This window comes from Aulostomus chinensis, chromosome 11 (genome assembly GCF_037954235.1).
Source record: "Aulostomus chinensis isolate RoL2024-O1b breed Wild chromosome 11, RoL_Achi_v1.0, whole genome shotgun sequence".
Classification (NCBI taxonomy): Eukaryota; Metazoa; Chordata; class Actinopteri; order Syngnathiformes; family Aulostomidae; genus Aulostomus; species Aulostomus chinensis.
Genome location: NC_141330.1, coordinates 15,100,001 through 15,126,363, shown reverse-complemented (window position 1 = coordinate 15,126,363; position 26,363 = coordinate 15,100,001). Strand labels below are relative to the sequence as shown.

Genomic DNA, 26,363 nt, shown 5'->3' with positions numbered 1-26,363 from the left:
GGCTCCAGTTTGGTTTGTGTTTGCATACGTTCAGGGACATTTTCCACAGTCAGCATCCAAAGACGCACCAGTATGTACTCTGAATGACTGAGCTGAACATGTAGGTTGATTTTATTTTCACATGTCAATCGCTGTTTATTTTAGATCATTGTGCAAAAATGAAATACTTGTTCGGTATGAGTGCTTTGAGGTGTGTGTGTGTGATTGAACAAACTGTATTTTGCTCCTTCAAAATAATGTGGCCTGGATGTGTTTTCTTCTCTGTGTGTTAATACAATCATCTTAATCGTTCATGCAGTCAATTGGGAAAAAAAACAAACAGGGACAGACATGGAATTTGAAACTATTTGGTAATAATGTGTGTTTATATTTTCACATTTGAAGGACTGAAAAACCATGAGAAAATGGAGGAAAAGTCCTCCGCGATGCCTTACAAATACCTGTGTGCCGGAGTGTATGCGGTTTAGTTAGAATGAGAAAAATATCACTTGTGGTTTGTACAGATTTACTGTTATTCATATTTCTGTTGCATCAAATCTTGCAATATTAGTTAAATGTATACACATTAAATGTACAGTAAATGTTTGTTTATTTGTCATCTATAAACAGATGTTTCAGAGGATTTTCGGTCACACAAGCTGGTAAAAGTCCTGGAAATTTCCTGGTGGAAGCCTTCCCAACATTTTCCTTAGTTCAGAGAGTAATTAGTCAAAAAGGTGAAGTGACTCCTGGACTTCAGTCCTACAGCAAATCTGTGTGTGTTACCCAGCAGATGGCAGTAGGTGCGCTTCCAAATCCTCCTCTCAGATTCTCAGGAATCCGCTCCTGCTCTTTGCTGCAACCAGAGCAGAAAAATTAAGTCAGGCGGGGAGAGGAAGCCACATTAAATCTGTGTTTCTGCACAACTGGCCCTGTGTCTGGTCTCTGGGATGGAAGACCCCCTGTCTGTCTAAAACTCTCTACTTGGAGATCACTCTTTCTTCTGCCCTCTCTTTACCATGAAAATATGTTATCTGTAAACAAAAAAACAACCAACACCGCAGACAATAAAACCCTCTAAATTACACGCACACGTACACACATCTTGAATACGGCTTGCGTGCAATGCGTGTACATCTCATGCATCATGTAGACAGACTGAAATAATTCGTGATCCACTTCGTGATCACGCGCTAATGTGGGAAATCACATTAGCACTGTGAAATAAGACGTGGCCTGCAAACCCCTTGGCTCTCAATGCATTAGGGGGGTGTGTCAGGCAGAATGTTAAATTGTGTTCCGATGTTTGTACATGTGATCAAGTATGCCTTCTCACTGGTACTTCCTGCCTTTTTTCCCCCTTAAGCCCCCTAGAGGTAGATGTGTGTGTGTGTGTGTGTATGTATGTGTGTGTGAGAGAGAGAGGTGTGCATGTATTAAGAGTGAGAGGGGAAAACAGAAAGGTTGTCCTCTCAAAGTCTGAATCTCAATCACCTGAACGATTTAAAAAAATATATATATACATATTGCATTTCATTCCTATAAACTCTCTGAGCCTTCTGCACACACACTTCTCATTACCATCCAACCCTTGCTCAATGCTACACACACACACACACACACACACACCCTTGTGGACGCCAAAATATCTGCCTCATTTGTCTAAGACAAGGGGACAAATGCTCCAATTTTCTAATTGTTTGGAGACTTTGAAAGTGTCCATGCACCCCCCGTCTGCTAGATAAGAGCCGGGTGTTTTTTTCCACAGCAGTAGTTCAATGTTAGGGGTGAGAGAGAGAGAGAGAGAGAGAGAGAGAGAGAGAGAGAGAGAGAGAGAGAGAGAAAGAGAGAGCGCTGAATCCGCGCCCATCCCCCCACTCTCAGCAGAGGAGTGTTTCTGCTGGAGTGAGAGATAGACAGAGAGGAGAGGGGGTGGTAGAGGAGAGCAGAGCAGGCAGAGGAGGGAGGGAGAGGAGGGGAGGGAAAGAGAGGGAATGTGCATTGGTAGTCTCTTTTGCTGCAAGGCTTCCTCCTTCTGCTGTGTGCTGCCTTTGCTTGCCTAAACACCTTTCAGAATCACTTGTGGAAAAAAACACACATAAGAGGTAGATTTGTATAAGCTTAATTCATGTATTAATATGAAACCTGAGAATTACATTAGCAACACAGAAAATACTTTTCTTTTTAGTACATGCTGCAGTCTGTGTATTAATATATTTTGCTCATTACATTAAATTCTCGATACTACACATCCTCGTTTCGTGGTATGGTTGTTTTCGTAAATAGCAATGAAAAGAGTGAGTTATGCGAACATCACACTCTTCATGTGAGGAAAATATTTTACCCATAGGGGAGAAAGACAATGTGGCGTTTAAAGTCCACTCCACTCCTGGTGAGCGATCCAACCCGGGTTTTGCATCCGTCTGTGCGGGTCAGTAAAATGGCTGTATCTAACGAAGCCTCGTGTTGGTTGGGTTCGCTCCCTGCCTCTACCCGGGCTCAGTAACACAACTCCCACAACAATTTCTGTCGCTTCTTTACGCATTGTATGGAACCTCCATCATCTCTGTAACCCATTTACGGAACCGGAACCAGGGGGGTGGAAGCCGGATTCAGTCCGGTTGGAGGGGTGGGAATGAATCGGCACAAGGATAAATGGTTATAAACAATTATTCATACTCAATGCTAGCTTTTGATTGTGACTGACTCGCCGTGAGAGGGAGAGAGGTGGGGGGGTATATCATGGCCGCTCAGGTCGCCAGCGCCGCCACTCTGAACACTAGCCCGCCTTCCGAACTCAAAAAGCCGGATCGAGACCCAAAGGAGGAGTCGGTACCGGGGGACAAGCAGTCAGAGAAAAAGCAGCCCGGCTTGGACAGCGGATCGCCGGGTAGAGGGGATCTGCAGGACGGCACCGACGGTGGAAATGCAGGAGGAGGAGGGGAACCTGAGATGAAGAACGGGAATGGGAACCCGCCCAGGGCTAACAATAATAACCAGAATGACTCTGTCGGACCGGAGGGAAATAACCATCCCAGTTTGGTACATCACCACAACCCCGCTTTTCCTCCACCTTCGTACGGATACAGTCAGCACTACGGTCGGGCCCCTTTTCATCAACATGGCGGACAACAAAGCCCTGGCATGGCAGCTGCTGCGGGTCCGGTCGTGCAGTCGAGCAACATCATGGACCCTTATCAACCTAATTCACACGAGCATGGCTTTTCCAACCATCAGTTTAACAATTACAGCCCATTCCCGAACAGGACTCCATATCCCGGCCAAGCGTACGCCATGAACTCCCCTCGCAGTACACAGGCGCCGACAGCTGGGGGGCAGCCAGCTAAGCAGCAGCCACCAGCAGGAGGACCCACAGCGATGGCTGGATCCTACACTAACCAGAGATATAACATTGGAAACCCTCAACCTACATCCACACCGACCCTCAACAAGCTCCTCACGTCCCCCAGCTCTACGCGGGGATATTCCAACTACCCGTCTAGCGACTACAGTAGCCAAGAAGGAGCTAGCAAGGGACCAGCAGACATGGGCACTAGCGGCCAGTATGGAGGGAGCAATCCGGCTTGGCAACAAAGAGGCCATCACCCGTCGCCTATGAGTCCGGGAAGTGCCGGGCAGCCGCTAGTTAGAAACCAGGTAAAGTCGCATTACAAGAGCAACATGGTGTGAGTTTTATCACGTCTCCTTCCCTCCTCCTAACTAGTTCACAACGTAGCAGGCCAGCCATTGTCTGATAGTAGTTCGCAAAGACTCTAAAATGGCTGCCTCTCGTGTGTGTTTTTTTTTCCCTTTACACCATACCGTCTAGTATTTAATGTTTCAAGTATATTTATACATATTAATAGCACGACGAGAGAGCAGTTAGTGGACGGGGGAAGTTGTTGAAACGATGTAATGTTACTGACGGTTAAGGAGCCAAGAAGGCCCGACTTGTTAAAGACGCGAAACAGCACAGCGAAGAGCAACGGTGCAACGGCAGCTTTTCTCACGAACATCACGCGGTAAAAAAAAGACAAAACTTTGCCTTTTAAATGTGTTTGTGATAAGCGAACATATGTTATACAGCGTCTTCTTAATAGTACAGCTTGTGGTAGTTACTAATTGATACAAGTTAGTATTGTTCTTGCCTGATAAGCTATAATTTTGTGGCTATGACGGAAGGAATGTGTTGCGTGCAGAAGCCTCACGGCTAGTTAAGTGGCTTGTATTCATCCAGCTTAAAATGCTTAAAAGGTCTTTCAGATGTCACAAAATAATGCTTAAAAAATCCAATGTGTTGATATATTAATTAAATGTGAATTTGAGCGGTGGAGGTGCGGTGGTCTCCACATGCTTGTAAACAGTAAACAGTCAGCTCGGCCGTGTGAGTGAGTGACTGCAGATTGCAGTTTGCACTGGGATTTGAATTGTGGAGGTAAAATCCTGCTGTCAAAGCCAGGAGATAGTTGGTCTTGGGTTGACATGCTAGCTGAAATCTGATTGGCTCCTCATCCGCTGCTCATGGCCATTTATAATTACATGTGATGCAAGGCAACAGTTGCTGATAAGAACACAGCATTAACTCATCACGGGGTCACCAGAGGTATTACAACCTCTCTCCTCTTTCTGGTTCCTCTTTCTAACGTCTGTTATGTGGTGTTGGACATCCAGGGAGATGCACCGGTAAATGATACTGATGACAAAAGATCAGATGGCACGTGTTTTTAATATCAAAATTATTACCCATAATAGGTTCAGTCAACATAATAAAAGATCAGGGCCTGCTGTTTATATCTATAATCTAGTACACTCATTTAAACGTTACTACTACCACACCCACCATGCGATTATTTACACACTTATTGATTTACATCCTTTTGTGGTGTACAAAATTGTTTCTGAGAGAATAAGTCTAAGTGATGTCGTTTTTTTTATTATTATTATTATGATTTTAAATATCCGGTGTGCTATTTTCCATCTGATCTTGCCAATTGCTGATATTTTCTGATGTCAGTATTGTATTATACTTAAACTTTCCATGAACTATAAAAATGTGTATTTATGTGATTTGTATTACCAAATCATATGTAAGGCCATGAGATATATACACTACATTGTCTCCTCGTCACCTGTTTGAGGAAGAAATTGGATACATTTTCGAAAAGACCAGCATCTGCACTGGATGTGCTGAATTTGCGTGTCCCGAGATGACATAGATTCATATCAAGTTTTGTTGTTATTATTATTAGTAGTAGTAATGTGAGGCAAATTTTAAGATGGACTTATCCGTGAATAAAAATGTGATCCAAAGAGGCAAATCTTCACATAATACCCTTCCAAAATAAGTCTTGTGGTACTGCATTGATATTTACAGACTTACAGAACCCCTTCACAAATGCATGAAAGTAAATTGTGCAGAAAAACCTATCATGACCACATTAAACATTTTTCAAACGCCACCTATTCATCTCTCTCATTAAAAATTACAAATTACATGAATATACAAGTATTTTTCATTTCACATGTTTAACTGCTGGACAAAAGATGTCTCCTATTTATCTCTGAAGTCCATTTTCTCTGTTTGTGACCTGAAGGTTTCAAAATTGGTCATCATTCTTGTGTTTGCTGAATTTTGGACCTTAGTCGGTTTCTAAAATATTGGGGGGGGGGGGGGGGTCAGAGATATTATTTGTAAGACTGCCTCGCAAAATCACATTTTGTATGAGCACAGAGAAAAATGACACTTTAACTACAGAATGTGAAAGCAGCCCTTTTTTCTAATTATCTTTACATAATTCTACTCAGTGAAGCAAGAAAGAAAAACACATTTTTGATAGAGGAGGCTAAAGAACTAGACAAATCTTTGTTTTGGACATTTTCCTGTAAAAATAACATGTTTTTAAGTAATAGTGAATAGTAATGGAGCAAAAATGATAACTCCTCAGTTTGGAAATCATATAATAATATGAATTGCAGTCAAAATAATTACATCAGAGATTTTCAAATTCCCAATGGTCCAGCCCGAACTTTGAGCTCAGCCTGTGTAATCTGTGTGTGTGTGTGTGCTTCTGTGTCTGTGTGTGGCTTGCCACACAAGTTTGACTGTGTGACTGCAAAGAATTTCCCCCCAATCCTCCCCCCAAGCCAATCAGAAGGCAGTCCACCGTCTCTCACCCACCAAGGGAGTTTCCGCTCTGTCTTATGCAGATTAGCCATGTGCTGCTCTTATTTATTTCACTTTATTACCATGGATCTGCAAAATGTCACGTTTGGCATTTTGCATACTATTTGGAAAGGGCTGTTAAGACAAGGAGGCTCTTTTTCAGCAAAGTGCACATTTGGGAATTCACTTGGTGTAATGTAATGTGACAGTTTAATTGAAATTATCATAACATTTCGAGCATTTCATGCCATATAGTTTTGATGGTGAGGGATTATTCAGATTCTAATTGTGAGGCACCTAAAGGAGGGTTGTAAACTGTTGGGTTGACTGAGTACACGCTTGTTCCCTTTTCACTCTCTCTGGCTGTTGTGAAAGTACTTCCTTCATTTCTGGTGTCATTCATCCAGAGCCAAACTGCCTTCTCCAGGGAAAAAAAAAGCTACTTGGACCAGGCTCAAAACAGGAGCACAGCTGGGATATGTTTAAGATTGGGCAGACTGCCCTCCATTTGAAAGTAGATATATATAGCTCTGTTGACGTCTGGAGCTATGGCAAGGAGAGGTGAAAAAAAATCTGGGTAATGACCGTGGGAAATAAGTTAAAAAAAGCATAATTTCCCTTATTTCATTGAGGTTTGTCTTCACGCTTTTAGTTCCATGACAGTTTAACACTGCAGCCAAGCATTTTATAGACTTAAGCGTGAGGGCGATTGTGTGTAAATCACTCCGCTTGTAATTATTCACATTTCTCCAGTGCTATTTTGGTTGTTTAATTGGTGTTTGTTTGTGTTCCCAGCCACCTGGTTCCATGGACCCAATGGGGAAAATGAGAGGACAACCATACGGTGCAGGTAGTCCATACGGTCAGCAGTCCCAGCAAGGGCCCCCCACAGGTCCACAGCAGGGGCCTGGGTACTCTGGCCAGGGATATGGCCCTCCAGCCCCCCAGCGATACCCAGTGGGAATGCAAGGACGGACTCCTGGAGGCATGAGTGGCATGCCGTATGGTCCACAGGTATATTAGTCTCAGTCCCCTTCATCTTCTACCTTTGTTTTGAACTTTTGTTCATAGTAACTGTACTTGTGTTTAGATGGGAAGTTACGGACAGCAGGGACCAGGAGGATACGGCTCTCAGGGCCAGGCACCGTATTATGGCCAGCCTGGCCAGACTCCTCATCCAAGCCAGCAGCAAACCCCCTACTCACAGCCCCCTCCAGGACAACCAGGCAGCCAGCCACCCTACCCAGGGCAGCCTCACCCACCTCCAACTTCTGCTCCACACACCCAAGGAGGACCCCCCTATCAGCAGCCTCATATGCCCTCACAGTCCCAGGGGCAACTGCCTGGCTCATCTCAAGGGCCCCCACAGTCTGGTCAGTCTCCCTATGCCCAGCAGCAAGGCCCGCCCAGTCAGGCCCCACAGCAGCCAAACTCCCAGGCTCCCCCTGGATCTCAGGGCCAATCGAATTACCCAGGATCCTCACAGGGACCTCAGCAGCCCCCCTCACAGCAACAGCAACCACAGTCCCAGCCACCACAGCAGCCACAGGGACATAGCCAGCACCCACAGGGCCAACCTGCATCATACCCACAGAACCCTCAGCAGCAGCAAGCACAACAGTCACCTTATCAGCGCTTTCCTCCTCCTCCTCCTCCGCAGCAGGTATTGCCCTCAAACCAGGATCATACTCATCATCCACAGTTTTGTCTACATGTGATCTGACAGTACACTCAAGCACAAGTTTTTGTCTTCTAGGAGGTATCCCAGGACTCTTTTCAGTCCAACGCCCCACCTTCCATTCAGCCTAAAAGTGGCCCAGACGACAGTCAAGGCCGCCCCTCCAGCCTTCCGGTTAGTTCTTCTTGTTATAACACTGCTGGAACATGGAAATCCTTTTACACATGATGATGTTGCTTTTTCATCCATTGAAAGGGGGTACATTTCTTTTAGCTTTTATTACACAGGACATTTTGATTTGACAACATATCAAAATACTAGTCACATTGTGTTTAGAGATCTCCTGTGTGTTGCTTCAAGTGCCAGGTATTAATGTTTTAAAAGCTTTTTTATTGTCTTCTTGCCTGTTTGGTGACAGCTGTGCTTTACTCATGATTTCAGGCTCAATGTGCTGCTGTACATATGTGGTTTTTCAGAGAATGGCATGGCTGCTGTGAGTGTGTGAGAATGAGTAAATATGAGATAAATACAAGGGAGTTTGTTTATCGAAATCACATGGTAAGCTTCATGCTGAATCAGCTGGCATCCTACAAACCTTGGTAACCATGACAACTCCCAGCACTAATACGCTCACATTTTTTTCTTTGAAGAGAAACGGGGAGAAAGGCCTCTGGGTCCGTGGTTGTGTGTGTGTGTGTGTGGTATCGCTGTATAGCAGCAAGTGTATTACAAGGTTCTATCACAATGTAAATGAACCAGAGCTTAATGTAAGCTTCTGTTGTTCCTGGGATGTGTTTGCAGGACCTTTCAGGGTCCATTGATGACCTGCCTACAGGTACAGAGGGTGCCCTGAGTCCTGGCGTGAGTACGCCAGGTGTGTCAAGCAGCCAGGGTGAGCAGAGTAACCCGGCCCAATCACCTTTCTCCCCTCATACTTCTCCGCACCTGCCTGGCATCCGAGGGCCTTCACCTTCCCCAGCTGGCTCGCCTGCCAGCGCTAGCACACCTCGCACAGGACCACTGTCACCCGCCAACATGCCAGGTGGGCTGATTTCTCAGATTTCTATAAAAAAAGAGTTCATTTTTTTTCTGGATTTGACCAAATCACTTTCATATGACTTTTGTCATGGCAATTTTATTATTACAAAGAAAACAAACCACTTAAATTCAGTCATGCTAATTTGTCTAGAACTTCAGTATAGGACATAAGCAGAACAAAGTAATTTGTCTATATTTTATTTGTACTGCTATCCCTTTGGACAACATTTGTATAATTTTTTTCCCCTAAGTAGCTCTAACCCAAAAACAACCTGAATTGTTCCTTGCGCATTTGTGGGCAAGTTTGTATGGATAAATGAGCAAATTATGTACAACAGAAGTTCTTAAATTTGAACATAGATTTTCAAACAGGGTGTGTTTTTACCAGCCACTTATTTTGTTTTGTTAACAAAATAAACATTTAGAAAAGTCATATTGATACAATTTTCGACCTGTCAAGTACCAAGTTAGTGGTCTTTATTATTCTGCCTTCATCTTTTGACAAATTGAAAATGAAGGTGTGTACTTTTTCCACAATTGGTGCAATCACAGTAGCGACAAACAAAGCACAACTCTGCTTTCAACTTCATTAATTCTTCACTAAGGCGTGATATCTCAGGCATACACTAATTTGACTTGAATTTTATTCTGTAGGGACCCAGATTCCTCCTAGGCCATCAAGTGTGCAGTCAGATGGGAGCCTTCACCCTGGTATGAGCCAGTCTCCCATGGCCCCAGACAGAGGTGTGTAGTAAATGCTACATGTTCTGAGATTATCATCTGTTGTTGTGTAGCATCTGAAGCAGCATTGTCTCTTTTGCCCCATTGTAGGGTTTATGCAGAGAAACCCTCAGATGCCTCCTTATGGGTCCCCCCAATCGGCCTCTGCACTGTCGCCACGCCAGTCCTCAGGGGGACAGATGCATCCTGGGATGGGTCCATATCAGCAGAACAACTCCATGGGAGGCTATGGACAGCAGGGAGGACAATATGGCCCACAAAGTATGTGCTCTTAGAAATGATGCTGTCGTTTGAAAGAAGAGATTTACTTTACTTTGTTTGGGAACTCTTATGATTTTGTGAAAAAAATTAAGGGCTGTTAAAGATTAAAGGTATCAGATTTGATTTGAAAAAGGTGTCTTAAGGTTTCACTTAACTCACTATCCATTTGGAAAGTTTTCGAATTTCATTTTTTGTGAAAGCTATCAGATAAATCTTCCCACCTCACAGGAATACCAAGCTATCATTGGTCCCTCCCTCTGACTCTGTTGCAGCTATTAATAGCTGTGAAGCAGAGAGTCAGCTGACGTAGCAGAGCCTCCTGTCAGTGGAGCTCAGACTGTGACGAAGGCTTGTTGCTCAGGGTGCATAGTTCTCATTGCTAATGCACAATGTTTGGGAAAAGTCTGCTTCACTCAGTGATAAGGCTCAGAGTCATAAACACAAACATATGCTTTTTAATTTTGAACACACAAATAATGTTCTTAGTAATAATGTTCTTACAGATTATTATTTTGTATTGCCCTCAGGTTATCCTCGACAACCTGGCTATGGAAACATGCCCAATGCCAACTACCCCGGGCCAGGCATGGGCCCAATGAACCCCATGGCAGGTCAGGGTGGGGGGCAGCCATATGCTGGTATGCCTCCAGGAAGGATGCCTCAGAATCAAATGGGTGCACGTCCCTATGGTCCCAACATGGGCCCCAACATGGGCCCCAACATGGGCCCCAACATGGGCCCCAACATGGGCCCCAACATGGGTCCCAACATGGGCCCCAACATGGGCCCCAACATGGGCCCCAACATGGGTCCCAACATGGGCCCCAACATGGGTCCCAACATGGGCCCCAACATGGGTCCCAACATGGGCAACATGCCATCCCAGGTAGGATCGATGTGTCCTCCTCCAGGCATGAACAGAAAGCCCCAGGACCCCTCAGCCATGCAACATCCTACCACTAACTCAATGCACAACAGGTTGGTGTACAATTGACCCTCCCTCAGTCATTTTACATTTGGATAACTGTACCATTCTTTGTTACTGTTGTTCAACATGATATATGTTCTCTTCCGTTCAGGATGCCTGGTTATCCCAACATGTCCCCAGGCATGATGGGCTCTGGCCCTCCATATGGCCCTCCCATGAACAACATGCCTGGGATGATGAACACTCAAGGTGGATCACCTTATCCCATGGGGCCAAACATGGCCAATAACTCAAGTGGTAAGTACAGACATAGGTTAAATCTTTTTGTATTTTTACACCTACAGAAATTCTGTAACTTATATCTCCATCTTTGTGTACCAAGGCATGGCCCCAAGCCCAGAGATGAACAATAAGATGAATAACAAAGTCGATGGAAGTGGCACACCCAAACCAGAATCCAAATCTAAGGTAACCAGGCTTTTACATATTATTATTTTATTTGTTGCTAAAATGTCCTTTGTTGGAGAGTCTGTTTAAATTTCTTTATGTTTCAATGTTGCACTGTCACTTCTCTCTCAAAAAACAGAAGTCCAATTCTTCCACCACAACCAGTGAAAAGATAACACGACTGTATGAGTTGGGACCTGAACCGGACAGGAAAATGTGGGTGGACCGGTATCTGGCCTTTATTGAGGAGAAAGCCATGGGCATGACCAATCTACCTGCTGTAGGACGCAAACCCCTTGACCTCTTCCGGCTTTATATGTCAGTCAAAGAGATCGGAGGCATGACGCAGGTTGGCCTTTATTGACAATACTGCCTAATCTGCAGGCTACTTGCTGTAGTTCTCTGTCATTGCTAATTATTCCTAATTGTTTTTCTGCCAGGTGAATAAGAATAAGAAGTGGCGAGATTTGGCCACATCCCTGAATGTGGGTACATCCAGTAGTGCTGCCAGTTCTTTGAAGAAACAGTACATACAGTGTTTGTATGCCTTTGAGTGTAAAATTGAGCGTGGTGAGGACCCTCCTCCTGAGACGTTCTCTGACAACAAAAAGAACCAGCCTGCTAAAGTCCAGCCCCCCTCTCCAGGTTAGCACCATACATACAACCTTTTCAAATAAACATGTTTTAGTGCAGTTCTAATTCAGCAATCTCACAAAATATACAAAAATATTGAAACTGCTGTTTTTCATTGTCATTAAAGTCGTGTACTATGTCTGTCTGCTTCTCTCTAATTTCAAACTGAAGCGTCCCTCTGCTCCACAGCTGGGTCAGGTTCTCTGCAGGGCCCTCAGACACCCCAGTCCACCAGCAGCTCCATGGCAGAGGGCGGGGACTTAAAACCTCCGACCCCAGCCTCCACTCCCCATTCCCAGATGCCTCCCATGCCACCTGGGTCCAGGTGACTTTTGTTAAATTTTTCTGCTTTTTGCACAGCGGTGGTAACTTCCAAATAGAGAAACTAATTGCTTTCTTCCTTTTTTGTTTCTCTCCCTCCACCTCATCTTTGCTTCTCTCCTAGGAGCAGTGTAAACCTGCAGGACCCCTTTTCTGAAGGAAGTGACCCTGCTTTCCCAAGGAAGAACATGACACCCAACTCTGCCTACCAACCTGGTATGAATACCTCAGACATGCAAGGGCGAATGGGTCCCTATGAACCCAACAAGGACCCCTTTGGTAACATGCGGAAAGGTAAGTAGAGTTGAATGAATCATAATTTGAGGTGCGCTGTCAATTCATTCTTAATGTACTTTGATTCTGGTTACATTTTCAGTTGGGGAGCAGTTTCTACCTGCTAACCAGGGCCCTAACAGCAGTGTGGGTGACCAACAACAGCAGCAACCACCACAGCAGCAGCAACAGCCTCCATTCAACAGAGGACCGCCGGGAGGCATGGGCACAATGCCGATGGGGCCCCGACAACAGTATCCTTATGGACCAGGCTATGACAGGAGGTGAGGAATACTGAATGGTAGACACAAATTTCAGTGTCATACATTGGGAATGTTCTTGTTTTCAGGTCAGAAATAATATGTCCAAATAATATTCAGGGCTGAGTTTGTTTACATTTAATTGTATTTTAAGAGATTCACAGGAACCAACAGTAGAATTGGCTTGATTCTTACACACTTAACAATAATTATATTTGGAACAAAAAATGTACTGCCACCAATTCTAGGGTTTGTCATGGTGACAAAAAAGAACCCCAAAAAACCATCAGATAAAGTTGAACACATTGGAAAAAGATTTTTGAAAGTGACTGGAGGTGTTGGTTGCCACAATCCATGGCCAAAAATAAACGATGTGGATACTGTGTTTCATCTCTGCACGATCTGAGCTACACATCTTCGCTTGTAATAGATAAAAATGGTTGTGGTTGAATATGTCGATAAAAACTGCAAATGGAAGTAATGTGCCTGTTTCTTCATACATAGAGCAGGAAAGTGAGACCCAATCAGTAGCTGTCAAGGAGAGATGTGTTTAAATGCCAAGTGTGAACACACACACTCACTCAGAGCTGTCCACTTTTTAATCAGATCACTCAGGTCTCATCTTAATGCTAGCTCTAACCTGAGTATTTGTTCATGATCGTTACCATCCGGCTCAAGGCTGGCAACTAGAAGGGGTGGCCACACATAGTCATATAATTAATATAGGGTGATGAGAGACATCCGTGGTTCTGGCAATGTATGGATGAGTAAGAATAGTGGCCGTTAAAATCAAACAAACATATTCATTTTTGGGACTCATATTTTATTAATTGTAACTGTTCAACTGGGAACGACAACTATTATCATTATCTTACTACTACTACTACTACTACTACTACTACTACTACTACTACTAGTACTAGTATCACTATTTCATGCCTCCTTTACTTGACTGTCAGCATTGTTGATCCTAAGGTCCCCAGCAAAACATTGAGTAAGATTGTCATCGATTATGATTGGTTGTCTAGAAAAACAAAACATTGTCTAAGATTAATTGATTTAATTGCTACATTACAGTGTTGTTCACTGACATTAGGACTTTTAATCTTCGACAGCAAAAAGGTCATAATTAATACATTACAAAATTATACTCAAATGCTTGTGATTGCGGTGTAATTTGGTTTAGTTGAAATGGTCTAAAAATGCCTGACTGTTAGGAATAGAAATGTAGGGCAACAGTAGTTTACCTTGTGTGGACCATATCAGGAATAGGTGGACAACTAAGGAGGCACAGTGTCAATTTTAAGCAAACTAAAAAGTAAAGGATTCCTACACACAGGCAGTAAAATGGTGTATAATGGTATATACCATTATATATCTGGTAACAATGGCCCATGCTTCTACATCATTCTTTCAGTGATGATTGCTTGGGTTTGTGTCCTTTTAAAAACATACCTGTATTTTGTTGTGATTTTTACAGATCGGAGCAAGGAATGGGCCCAGAAGGCAACATGGGATCCGGTGCTCCTCAGCCAAACCCTATGATACCTGCCAATGCCGACACTGGGATGTATTCGCCAAATCGTTTCCCTCCACAGCAGCCACGGTCAGTTCTCATAGCACCTATCTGCCATACTTATTAGATTTAAAGCTCCTGTTACTGCAGACAGAACCTTTCTTCATACGAAACACATGTATTGCATAGATTCTGAAAAAAGCTGGACATGGAAATAAGGTTTGTTAGTGTAATATAAGATTTATTTTAACTGGGTTGATTATATGGTTTTTACACTATTAGTTCTGTTTCCAGGCTTGTATAAAATATGTAACTTAATCAGATTATCTTTACTGTCTAATACACAGACCTTTTTCATTTGAAACGCTTAAAGTCCATTGTTTTTGGCCTGGTTGCCTGGTTTATTTATGTATGTTAACTAACCAGTAAGCAGTGTAGAAAACAAAGATTATGGTTATATATATTCAGTGTTTACATTAGTCTTGTAGTGAAGCTTAAATAGAATGGGGGGGGGGGTGATATTGCTACAGGAGACACAAAATTAGTAGTCGAGATAACCCTGAACAGCAACTGGGTGTCTTTTTGCAGTTTTGCTTCTTTTAGTCAGTAATTCACAGTAATCCAAAATGATAATGCATGTCTCTGTGTGTAACAGAAGACCAAGACTTAATCTTTGTAAGAGATTTATGATATTTTCATGGTCACACTGACAAGGCCTAATCTGTACAGGCACGATTCCTATGGTAATCAGTATCCTGGACAGGGAACGCCCCCTACTGGCTCCTACCCAAATCAGCAGCCTGGAATGTACTCACAGCAACAACAGGTAAATGATCCATCCACCACACATGAGTGAAGGGATTCTCAGTATATTAGGATGTAATGATGTCACTCTTGTACGTTTTACTGCTTTTAGTAATCATAGTATCTTAACAGATCTAGTTGAAGTACAGTGAAACAATGTGTTTGTCTTTTTACAGAAATGATACAAAATAAATGTCTTGAATCTTTTGTGCGTAGAGTTACAAGCGTCCTGTGGAAGGTGGTTACCCTCCATCAAAACGTCATGAGAATGACTACAGTGGGCCTTTCCCTGGTGGACAACAACCACAGCAGCAACCACAAGGAAGCGCCTCTGCACCCTCTTCAGGACAGCAGGAGTCATACAATCAATACAGTGGCAGTGGACCCTACCCCGGCTCTGACCGTCGCCCCCCTGGCCCAGGCAATCAGTTCCCTTTCCCATTTGGCCGTGAACGGATGCAGGGAGCGACAGGACCCAACACTCAGCCCACAATGCCCCCTCAGATGATGCAGTCAGGCCCAGAGGGCCCTCAGGGAGGCATTTGGCAGGGCCCGCGAGACATAAATTATCAGAACTACCATAGCCGGCAAGGTGGCCCTGGGGGCCCACCTCAGGGACCCGCTTACCCTGGCATGAACCGCTCAGAGGAGATGATGTCATCAGAGCAGCGCATGAATCATGATAACCAGTGGGGGGGTCAGATGGGCCCCCGGCAGCCACCCTATGGTCCAGGAGGGCCTGGCCAACCAATGCCTCGTTCCGTACAGTCCAACTACCAGCCCCCTCAGGGTGTTCAGAACCACATTCCACAGGTGTCCAGCCCAGCCTCCATGCCCCGCCCCATGGAGAGCAGGACATCACCCAGTAAATCTCCTTATATGCACGGAGTAATGAAAATGCAGAAGGCTGGCCCCCCAGTGCCTGCATCACATATAGTGCCCCCACCAGTGCAGTCACCCCTAATAAGACGAGACATGCCTTTTCCCATGGGCTCTGTAGAAGCGACCCATCCTGTTCTGAAACCACGTCGGCGACTCACCATGAAAGATATTGGTGAGTCTTCACTCGATTTACAGTGCTTTGTTGTCTGTTTTGTCCATAGTTATTGTTCAAAGCTGATCGAGAGTTCTTGGGTACCATATGTTTTGTTTTTTTTGGTGTGAATTCTCAGGAACCCCAGAGGCCTGGCGCGTCATGATGTCATTGAAGTCTGGTCTATTGGCTGAGAGTACCTGGGCCTTAGATACCATTAACATTCTCCTGTATGATGACAACACTATTTCCACCTTTGATCTTAATACGGTGAGACATTGTGTTTGTATGATGGTTAATGATACTCACACTATGCATGGTGATCTAATATTTCCTATATTTCTGCTCTCTCTTTAGTTACCGGGCCTACTAGAGTTGGTTGTTGAGTATTTCAGACACTGTCTCATTGAAATCTTTGGCATTCTTCGGGAGTATGAGGTGGGAGACCCTGGCCAAAGGACTCTACTTGATCCTGATACCTTGAAATCAGACCGGGATGGCATAGAAGAAGAAGAGCCGAGGGCTGAGGACATGAATCAGGAGGAAGAGGATGAGGAAGATGAGGAAGAACAGGAAACAGTGAGGCCAACTCCTATGAAACAGGAGGAAGAGCGGGAGGATTGCTCAGAGTCTAGGGGTAGAGAGGAGAAGGCTCAAGATGAGGACAGAAAGATCAAGGGTTCTTCATCTGAACAGATGAGCTCATCACAAACTTTACCTGGCCATGACAGACCCAAACAGGCCAGCAAGTTTGATAAGTTTCCTCTAAAGGTGGTACGGAAGAGGGATCCATTTGTGGCTGCTCAGTCCAATAATCATGGCAAACTGCAAGAGTTTGACAGTGGGTTACTTCACTGGAGCGCTGGAGGGGGAGACTCAACAGAGCACATTCAGACACATTTTGAACCCCGCAAAGACTTCTTAGAACCGCGAGAACGAATACCTGTCCCCCAAATTTTGCTGAGAAAACGAGTCAGAGAAGAAGATACACAAGAATATTGTTTGCCAGCAGAGGAGGAGAAAAAGAAGAATCAGGATGAAGAGGGGCCAAAAGAGATGTCCTCCTCAGAGAATGCAACAGTCCCAGAGAAGGCCTGCTCCTCAATTAACATTGAAGAGGAGAGGAAAACAGATTCTGAGACAAAGACAATTGAGAAAAGTTCTAAAAGTCATCAGGAGAATAATAAATCCATTCCCTCTGTTGGTATTGTTTTAACCAAGCAGACTAGCACCATCCTGGAGGATGAGCCTCACAGTAAAGACGAGGGGCCGCTCATTGCACTGGCAAACTGGCAGGATTCTTTAGCCAAGCGCTGCATTTGCATCTCCAATATTGTCCGCAGCCTGTCCTTTGTTCCAGGCAATGACCATGAGATGTCCAAACATCCAGGCCTGCTGCTGCTACTGGGACGCCTGATCCTGCTCCATCACAGGCACCCCGAGCGCAAACAGGCCCCACTCACCTATGAGAAAGATGAGGATTCAGATGAGGGCATGGGCATAAGAGATGAATGGTGGTGGGACTGTTTGGAACTCTTGAGGGAGAACACGCTGGTCACTCTGGCAAACATCTCAGGCCAGTTGGACCTCTCCATCTACCCCGAGAGCATCTGCTTGCCTCTGTTGGATGGTTTGCTCCACTGGGCTGTGTGCCCTTCAGCTGAAGCCCAGGACCCATTCCCCACCCTGGGCCCGCATAGTGCTTTGTCACCGCAGAGACTGGTCCTGGAGACACTGAGCAAGCTGAGCATCCAAGACAACAATGTGGACCTCATCTTGGCCACTCCACCATTTGGTCGGTTGGAGAAGCTATATGGGAACCTTGTGCGGCTAATTGGAGACCGGAAGGTTGCTGTGTGCAGGGAGATGGCTGTTGTCCTACTGGCCAACCTAGCCCAGGGTGATACCATGGCAGCCCGAGCGATTGCTGTTCAGAAGGGTAGTGTGGGAAACTTGTTGGGCTTCCTGGAGGATAGTCTTGCAGCCACACAGCTTCAGCAGAGCCAGAGCTCTCTACTACACCTACAGGGGATGCACTTCGAGCCCACAAGCCCGGACATGATGCGGCGAGCTGCCCGGGCTCTGCATGCCTTAGCCAAGGTGGAGGAGAACCACCCGGAGTTCACACTACATGAGTCCCGACTCCTTGACCTTTCAGTGTCTCCCCTTATGAACTCACTGGTTTCTCACGTTATCTGTGATGTACTCTTTTTGATTGGCCAGTCATGACAGCTGTAGGGAGCCGTGGCTCCACTTTTTGGGGGTTTTAGCCCCGTCCCCTCTTCCCTGGTAACCTGGCTTGTGTGTAACAGGGCACGGAAAGTTCAAGTGACTCTTTAATTTATGAAAATCCTTCAGATTCCATTCTCTGAGCCCTCCCCAGGGCACCTTTGCTCAAGGAGGGTAATCACAGAGCTGTGCTGGATGATAAACCAGAGAGAAGCCCACAAAGTGACACTACTTGCAACACGAATGCCAACTGGATGACACAGAGCAGAGCACCACATTTGGAAGACTGTTCTGCACTTGGGGGAAAAGTACTTTTTAATAAAGATAAATAAATGAATAAATAAATAAATAGCTGAAAAACAAAAACTGTAACCAAAGTTGCTGTCTCGTTTACAGTGAGTTTGGGAGACCCAGTGTGCCCTAGCTCTCCCCAGGAGGGCACAATGAGTCTGTAACTGGTTGACGTTCGGAGTTGAAGCAGACTGACAAGTGGCCTACTGGTTATAGTTGCTGTAGTTGGATTATCACCAGTCAGCCCGACAGTAGGCAAAATGCTGTCAACTGACACCTTCACCGGGGAGGCCTGTGCAGTGTGCAGTAGATTGTAGGACATTTTCTGTACCGTACTGCTCTTGAGTGTAAGCATTCTGTAACACGTTTCACACAGAAGCTGACAATGCAGCTCTTCTAGAGTTTTGAGGTCATTATAGTTTGGTGTTAAACAGAAAATGGCTTTCTTCCCCAAAGTATCATGAACCTACAACACCCTTACCTCCTCTTATCCCTTGATTGTATGAATACCCTTATGAAAAGAAATCACCTCTTAGGACTGGTTTTCAACTTCAAATACAGCTTTGCTGTGATGTATATATAATGTTGTACATTACACTTCCTTTCTCTGTTTGTCTCTGTCTGTGTCACTATTCTCACACTTGCTATTGGTGAGGGATGGAGGCTGACAATGTGAGTTTGGTCCGTGACCTCCAGTCCCTGATGATAAGACCCACTCCTCTGGTCTCTCCACAGCTCTGTAGTATGGCAGACACAGCTCAAACTGTTATCTCCTGGTACAACACAAATAAAACTAGATGAAGAACACATTTGACAATTTTTCTCCAGTCATGGATTCTGCATATTTGTATTTCAGACTATGTAGCTAAGACATGTAAATTCCTCCTTTCCCCCTTTTTTGGCTCAATGAATATCATTTATTCAGTATGAAATCTTTATACTATATGTTCCACGTGGTAAGAATAAATGTACATTAAATCTTCGTAAGCTGTTTTATGGTTTTGTTCTTTTGGAATCATTGCTTCCTCTGGACAAACAAATCAAACAATTTTGTTGAGTTCTCAAAATTGTTGTAAGCAATGTGAAATTTGAGCATTTTCACTTAACTGGTTCACAAATATTTGAAAAATGGGTGTGAGAGCAATATCACTTAAAAATTAGGCTCCAACATATGAGATTTAGATGAACTGTGAAGCTATGCATGTTTTGGGTAAAAAAACAAACAAACATTCATTTCATGCTTCGACTGATTAGATTAATTCAATCTAGAAGGGAGAAAAACTCAAACCCTGAGGATTACGTTAATAGATGAATACTTGTGCCACTCCGAAAACCAGTCCATAAGGACGTATCGAGCGAAGCCTGCTGGAGAGAAAAGAAAATAGTCAACTCTCAAAATCTGACTTTCAATTCTACAGCGTGATCGAAGAAGATGAAGGTAACTGCAAGGTCTGGACCGACAACAACCAAACCGGTATCTGAAATCTCACGTGCAACCATGCGTTTTACGTATTTTTGATACAGTGACCACGTGGCGTGCATGGAAACTGAAACAATGGAGAAAGAGAAAAAAAAGTGACAATTTATTTTGAAAAGCGGTTGGTGTTCGCACCGGAAGGGAAATGAGCCGTGGGGACGCGTTAATGATAGCAGGCTGAAGATGTCAGCCTCGCACCTGAGCGAAAATTAAACGCTTCTTGTTTACATTTATCATGAGCCTTAATATTAACCTTGTTAAAACGTTCAACACGGCACAGAACAAGCGGACTCTTGCATTCGCTGAATAGTTCTTTTATTTCGCTGTTAGCAGCGACAATGCTAAGGCCTAGCATAGCTCGATATTGTGTGTCCAATCAATGACCATGGATGTAAGAGCTGTTGTGGAGTTTGCCACAGTTACCAGGGGTCTCTCGTTGATTTTGCAGGTAAGTCTTCTGCATTAAATTGTTTAAAATATACTAGGACAATTTTCTAATCTCGATTTCTTAGATTATATCTTAGTTTTCCTCGACGATAATGCTTGACTGTACAATGATTAAATTACCTTACATCAGATGGAAAACACTCACTGTTGGTGGTAAGTAGGTCACACTATGGTTCGTTTCACCGTACAGCAAACCTCCCCAATGCAATGCCTGCATGTTTAATGCATTTAAATACTTCTCTCCAGGCTGTTTTAAATGCTGCCATCCCTGACCATGACGCAGATGCCTTCAGGCCCCCACGGACAGACGGGTATCTATACTTGGACTCGGCAGTGGAGTGGTTGTTTGGGGGCCTCACTCATTGGGACGCTGAACATTTCCTCTTCATTGCCGAGAGAGGATACCTATACGAGCACAACTTTGCTTTTTTCCCACTTTTCCCTGTTATCCTGCGAGGCCTGGCGGAGACACTGCTGTGGCCCCTGAGCAGCTGGTTGAGTGTGCGGGGGCGTCTGCTGGTTGCCATTGCTTTAGGGAACAGTACTCTATTTCTGCTGAGTGTGGTCGCTTTGCACGCGCTCAGTAGAGCAGTACTGCAGGACAGGCGCCTTGCTCTGCTCTCCAGTCTTCTCTACTGCATCACACCTGCGAATGTTTTCATGACGGCTGGATACTCTGAGAGCCTTTTTGCTGCTCTCACTTTTGGTGGTCTGTTCCTCCTGGAGAAAGGATTCACCTTCAGAGCTTGCCTGGCCCTCAGTATTGCCACCGCAGCACGATCCAATGGACTCGTAAACATAGGATTTCTCCTGTATCTTCCATCTCTACATGCCATTTCCCAGATCCGTTTTTATCGTGTAACAACAAAAGGCCACACTAAAGTCTTCCACTACATCTGGGTTGTCATTTGTCTCCTGCTCACATCTCTCCTAGGAACTGCAGTCATTGCTCTTCCCTTCTGTGCATTCCAGTACTATGGCTATAGAACTTTTTGTACACCATCCGTCTCCTTAGAGAAAATACCCCCTGCTCTTCTATCGCTGGGTGAAAGGAGGGGCTACCGGGTACCAGATGAAAATAGTCCTCCGCCTCTTTGGTGCATGAGACCTCTTCCCCTGCTTTATTCTCACATCCAGGATGTTTACTGGGATGTAGGCTTCCTCCGTTACTTTGAACTCAGACAGATACCAAACTTTCTCCTGGCTCTGCCTATGGCTACACTTGGTGTAATGGCAGCTTATGCGTATTTTCAAGCGAATCCAGAGCTGTGTCTGAGACTTGGGCTTTGGGAGACTGATTCAAATAAAGGGCTTGACAAACCCGTACCAGGATTCTTCAACCCCAGAGTGTTTGTATATATTGTGCATTCAACTGTTCTCCTGGTGTTTGGAACCCTGTGCATGCACGTGCAGGTAAGGAAATCATATAACTGCCAGTCAATCTTTTGATAAAACATGCAACCCATAATTTAAACTCATTCCTGTTTCAACTACTTCTAGGTCCTGACCAGATTCATGGCGTCCTCGTCTCCTGTTCCCTTCTGGATAAGCGCTCATCTTCTCCTCCTCAATGAGCCACTTCTTCATCGAAGGAAGACATCAACGCCCAACATACAGACACATTCCAGAAATGGATGCAAGCACACGCCTCAAAACCCCATAACTGCTCTGCTGCCACACTTTCAGACCTGCTCCCCAACCACACAGAGCATCCTGGGATACTTCCTCTCCTACTGGCTGCTGGGCCTTGCACTGCATTGTAACTTCTTACCATGGACTTGACTTAAACAGTACTCTGAGCTTTAAGAAGTGCAATATTTCTATGTGGGACTGGGTGATTTATATTACTATTTAAATTTTGTTGTTTGTTGCTGTAGCATTACTATGAATTCATCATGAAAATATTAAATCTTAAGCCAAATAACGTATGAAAAATGCTGTGCCTCATTCATATCGCTCACTCCTAGATAGCACTCACAGTCACATTACAATTTATCAGATTTATTCATGCATTAGTCAGTACATTTGATTTGTACATCTGGTTCAAGTGTAATTTCTTCAGATATGTACTTAACTGGAACATGATTGTTTACTGTATGGTTGTAAATCTCGGGACGGGCTGTTGTATGTGGGTTAAAAAAAAGGTAGCGACGGACTGCTTTTCGTTGTAAATTTTGTGTATTACTGAACTGCATGTTTGGAATAATTTACAGTTTTTACTTTGGAGTTTGTGAACATGAATGTTTTTTGGTTTTTTTTTTTTTGGTAAAGAACTGTTTGCACCTGTGGTTTGCTGAGAGGATTTAATGGTTTCAAAGGGGATTGTTAACAATTAGCTACATAAGCTGGTTATCGTGAAATATTTGCCATTAATAATCGGGAAAAAAATCTGAAAAATTTGAGCTATGGAAGTAGAAAAATACTTTCGTCCAGAAAATGCAATGTAAATGCTGTGTGCTAGAAGAAGGCTGAATATTCTCAAAGTACAATGAAAAATTCCCTTTTAAAAAAAAAATGGAATTGTAAAATAGAATTATAAAAAAAAATGCAAACCCCAACGTCTGTAAATGGCTAAACAGTTTCAAATTTGAATGGTTTCTTTAGATGAAAATATGAAGGAAGAGAAAGCGGTTAAGTGTGTGGAAGAATAAAAAAACAACAACGTGGACTGTTTATAAGGATTCACATTAATAATAAATCCTGATAGAACAGTTAACGTGTACTGCCTGTTTATCTCCTGGAGAGGTTTTTCTAATTTTGTCCTGAGAGATTAATTGTCATATTTTCATGTAGACTGACCCCTTGTGTTGTCCTCGCGTGGATTATGCATTTATTATCCTCTTGAACGGATTATCTGGAAGACATTAAGTATACCACGATATTCTGTCCTATTCTTAATAGTGAACGTCCTTCCGATTCATAACCACAATTTTTATATTTTTTGTTGGAATTTCTGGACAAAGGCCTTACTTACAATAAAAAAATACCTTCTGAGTGATATAAATCTTTAAAAAGAAGTAAAATTTGACCCGGGGTAAGTTGAATTGCATAGATAAATATGTATAGACGCTCCACCGTTCGCCGCTGATCTACAAATCACGTCAATGCTCAGTTTATGCGCCTGCGCATTTACAAATCTGCGGCGATCACCGTCACGCAATGACGTCAGTGGTCTGACGGAGAGAGAAAAGGAAACGTGATCCGCCGCGAGAGGTTTGAGGCGAAGCCCGTTTGTTCGCGTTTAATTTTAGACAAAAGTAAACTTATCGTTTCGCAATGTAAAATATTAGATGCGACAGGCTTTAATTTAACTACCGAATATGGTAGTTGAGCTCGTGTCAGCTCAGAAAAGTATTCAACCTGTAAAAGTCCAGTACGAAGAAGAATGCTTTTGCTGGTTCGCTAGCTAGCTAATGTTAGCATTCAGAATGGGAAACTGAAGGCTAACCTGACAAGAGCAATATCAGCCCCTCTACAATGACTGAATCGTGAGCTTGACCATCCGACTTTGGAAAACGCAGAGAGAAAAGAGTTGAGTGTGTATGTGTGTGTGCGCGTGTGCGTGCCTTTAGCTACCTCCGAACCGTTACAGGATGAAGAACTGCGAGTACCAGCAGATCGACCCGCGGGCACTGTCGGTGTCGCCGTCCTCGGCACAGAACCACACCGAGAAGAAAGTAGAATCGGTGCGAAGGAAATGGGAAGTGTTCCCCGGAAAGAATAGGTTTTTCTGCGACGGACGGATCATTCTGGCCAGACAGAGTGGTGTCCTTCCCCTGACACTGGGCCTTATTGTTGTCACTTGTGGCCTTTTCTTTGCTTTCGAGTGAGTACCTAGAAAGAGCACTATAATATTTTTGGAACTCTACGATACATCATTTGTATGTGCCCAAGAATATATTTTAGCAGGTAATACAGGTAATACTGACTGATCGAGCTTACGGTTTTCTGTTTCAGTTGCCCATTTCTGGTCCAACATTTGACCGTCTTCATTCCTGTGATTGGTGGGGTACTTTTTGTGTTTGTGGTCATTTCCTTGCTGAGAACTAGCTTTACAGACCCAGGCATCCTCCCCAGGGCCACTCCAGATGAAGCTGCAGACATAGAAAAGCAGATAGGTAAGGCTCACTGTGGAACACCATAAGGGACAGATGGGGTAAAAGAGCTTTGCCATATGGGGGATCTTGCGTCAAATGTTTGTCATTGAACTGCAGACCAAGAACTAAGCTGCTTATTCTTTGTCTACAGTGAAGAGTGCATAAAAACGTAACACTGGTGTTTATTTCTTATTCGCTCACTCAGTGTTTTAGGGTTGTCTGGGTGAAAGGAACTGAACAGACCTGCAAGAATCAATGAATATTTCTTGTGTGCTTCTGTTTACGTAAGATACCTCAGGATCCTCCACGTACCGCCCCCCTCCGCGAACTAAGGAGATCCTCATCAACCAGCAGGTGGTAAAGCTCAAATACTGCTTCACTTGTAAGATGTTCCGCCCTCCTCGGACCTCCCACTGCAGCCTGTGTGACAACTGTGTAGGTAAGGAATTAGTTACCACTAATTGAAGCGATCGAGTTAATACAGTAGCAAAGAGTAACAGAGCAGAGGGCTGCTGGTCTGGATTTTAATTTGCGCTATGCTGTCTAAGCTCTCTGCGATGGTTAATAATGGGAAATATATGACACTGCAGCGTAAATGATGGTTTCACTGTAGACTGTGACTTTTGTATTGATGACTCCCTGAGAAGAACCTTTACCAAAAGTAGTGTTGAAATCACATGAAGTGTGATGTGCAGGTAGTTTTAAATGAGCGTCTTTAGGTAAAATGTCAGACTTGTCAGTGTGTGTTGAATTTATATTGTTTGCCAGGAAATACATTGTCTTTGTAGTGTGAGGTCATCATTTGTCAAGGTGGAGTGAGCAGTTTGATTGGAGTTTTTTTCATAATTTTCACTGACTCCTCAATAAGCATGACCTGATCTTTGATTGGATTCTCTCTACTACTGCACACGGCTTCCATTTCATCACTTAATACTTTGCACACACAGGTAATTTTGGTTTCCCTTTACTTTGAAAGAGCTTTGAAAATCTTAATGCTAATGTATTAATAATAAACTGCTCTCCTTTGCAGTACATGTGGTAATATCTACCAGCCCTCGCTCATATAATGCTGTTCGATCAGTGTCACATCAGTGTCCGATACGACAGAAGTCAATGAATCACGTGGGACGGCTACTTGACTTGCTTTACCTTTTGACTCTGATACCTGGGGCTTTGAAGCTGTCACAGACTGGCTGATTCTCTTCCCTAGGCTTGGCTATCATTTCAGTTTTATTGATTTTCCCCATTTGATTTAAAAAAAAAAAAGAGGTCTAATGTATTGATTATAGTAATGTTGTGATAACAAACTAACTTGATTCTTTTCAGCGTGGGTGGTAAATTTGACAGTGTCTTTTCAGTTTTTGGCTGAGCTCAGTGTTTTTGCTTTACGGTTGCAGAAATTAGCTTCAGCTGAAAATGGCTAACAGATCTGGTTGGCATCTTTTACACACAGCTTGTCCATCTCATGGTTCCCAGCAAGTTGATGACATCTAAAATGCACCCAGATGCCTTCTATTACACTGGGTGTTTTTATTTATTTAGATTTAATTCACTCTGCATTTTTCAGCCATGTCTCTCATAACATTAGCCTAGCACGTAGCCCAAAGAAGTAAGTGAAACTTCAGCGATAATCGTTAGCAGGCCGATAAGCAGGTCTGTATCTCCGAATGGAGAAATGTCTTCAACACTACTAGTTTGTGACAGCAGGTTGTCTTGCTGGTCTCCCAGTCAGCTGAAAAGGAAAACT

At 43.9% G+C, this 26,363-nt stretch overlaps 3 protein-coding genes across 7 annotated transcripts in view; all 3 read left to right on the top strand.

Annotated features, from left to right (window-relative positions):
- The first annotated feature begins 2,434 nt into the window (after positions 1-2,434).
- Positions 2,435-19,581, top strand: arid1aa (AT-rich interaction domain 1Aa). Of its 5 annotated transcripts, none has more exons than XM_086218810.1 (20): positions 2,435-3,636; positions 6,938-7,156; positions 7,233-7,805; positions 7,902-7,994; positions 8,622-8,862; positions 9,513-9,602; positions 9,690-9,860; positions 10,388-10,838; positions 10,940-11,085; positions 11,171-11,256; positions 11,375-11,584; positions 11,676-11,880; positions 12,040-12,193; positions 12,314-12,483; positions 12,566-12,746; positions 14,203-14,328; positions 14,968-15,064; positions 15,259-16,096; positions 16,215-16,345; positions 16,433-19,581. In XM_086218810.1, the coding sequence occupies exons 1-20, from the start codon at positions 2,722-2,724 to the stop codon at positions 18,302-18,304; spliced, it is 6,969 nt and encodes a 2,322-aa protein (XP_086074936.1). In that variant the 5' UTR covers positions 2,435-2,721; the 3' UTR covers positions 18,305-19,581. The 5 variants fall into 5 exon arrangements, with proteins under 5 accessions (XP_086074936.1, XP_086074938.1, XP_086074937.1 ...); XM_086218812.1 differs by having other exon boundaries at positions 7,899-7,994; positions 12,058-12,193; XM_086218811.1 differs by having other exon boundaries at positions 7,899-7,994; positions 12,320-12,483.
- A 629-nt stretch (positions 19,582-20,210) lies between these two features.
- On the top strand, positions 20,211-23,249 carry pigv (phosphatidylinositol glycan anchor biosynthesis, class V). The gene is made up of 3 exons (XM_086217296.1): positions 20,211-20,520; positions 20,766-21,932; positions 22,020-23,249. Exons 1-3 carry the CDS (start codon positions 20,452-20,454, stop codon positions 22,299-22,301), a joined length of 1,518 nt encoding a protein of 505 aa, XP_086073422.1. The 5' UTR covers positions 20,211-20,451; the 3' UTR covers positions 22,302-23,249.
- Positions 23,250-23,696: 447 nt separating this feature from the next.
- zdhhc18a (zDHHC palmitoyltransferase 18a) overlaps positions 23,697-26,363 on the top strand; it is a 9,610-nt gene continuing 6,943 nt past the window's right edge. Inside the window, exons 1-3 of the mRNA XM_086218814.1 lie at positions 23,697-24,345; positions 24,477-24,637; positions 24,906-25,055. Coding sequence (XP_086074940.1) covers positions 24,113-24,345; positions 24,477-24,637; positions 24,906-25,055 — 544 coding nt within the window. The 5' untranslated portion in view covers positions 23,697-24,112. The remainder of the gene's footprint in view (positions 24,346-24,476; positions 24,638-24,905; positions 25,056-26,363) is intronic.

Bases quoted from the DNA above. Each gene is read 5' to 3' on its own strand.
- arid1aa (XM_086218809.1), top strand. From the start codon at position 2,722: ATGGCCGCTCAGGTCGCCAGCGCCGCCACTCTGAACACTAGCCCGCCT. The intron at 8,863-9,512 runs GTGGGCTGATTT...TTTATTCTGTAG, and splicing joins GTCACCCGCCAACATGCCAG to GGACCCAGATTCCTCCTAGG. The intron at 16,097-16,214 runs GTGAGTCTTCAC...GTGAATTCTCAG, and splicing joins ACTCACCATGAAAGATATTG to GAACCCCAGAGGCCTGGCGC.
- pigv (XM_086217296.1), top strand. From the start codon at position 20,452: ATGACCATGGATGTAAGAGCTGTTGTGGAGTTTGCCACAGTTACCAGG. The intron at 20,521-20,765 runs GTAAGTCTTCTG...ACTTCTCTCCAG, and splicing joins GTCTCTCGTTGATTTTGCAG to GCTGTTTTAAATGCTGCCAT. The intron at 21,933-22,019 runs GTAAGGAAATCA...AACTACTTCTAG, and splicing joins CCCTGTGCATGCACGTGCAG to GTCCTGACCAGATTCATGGC.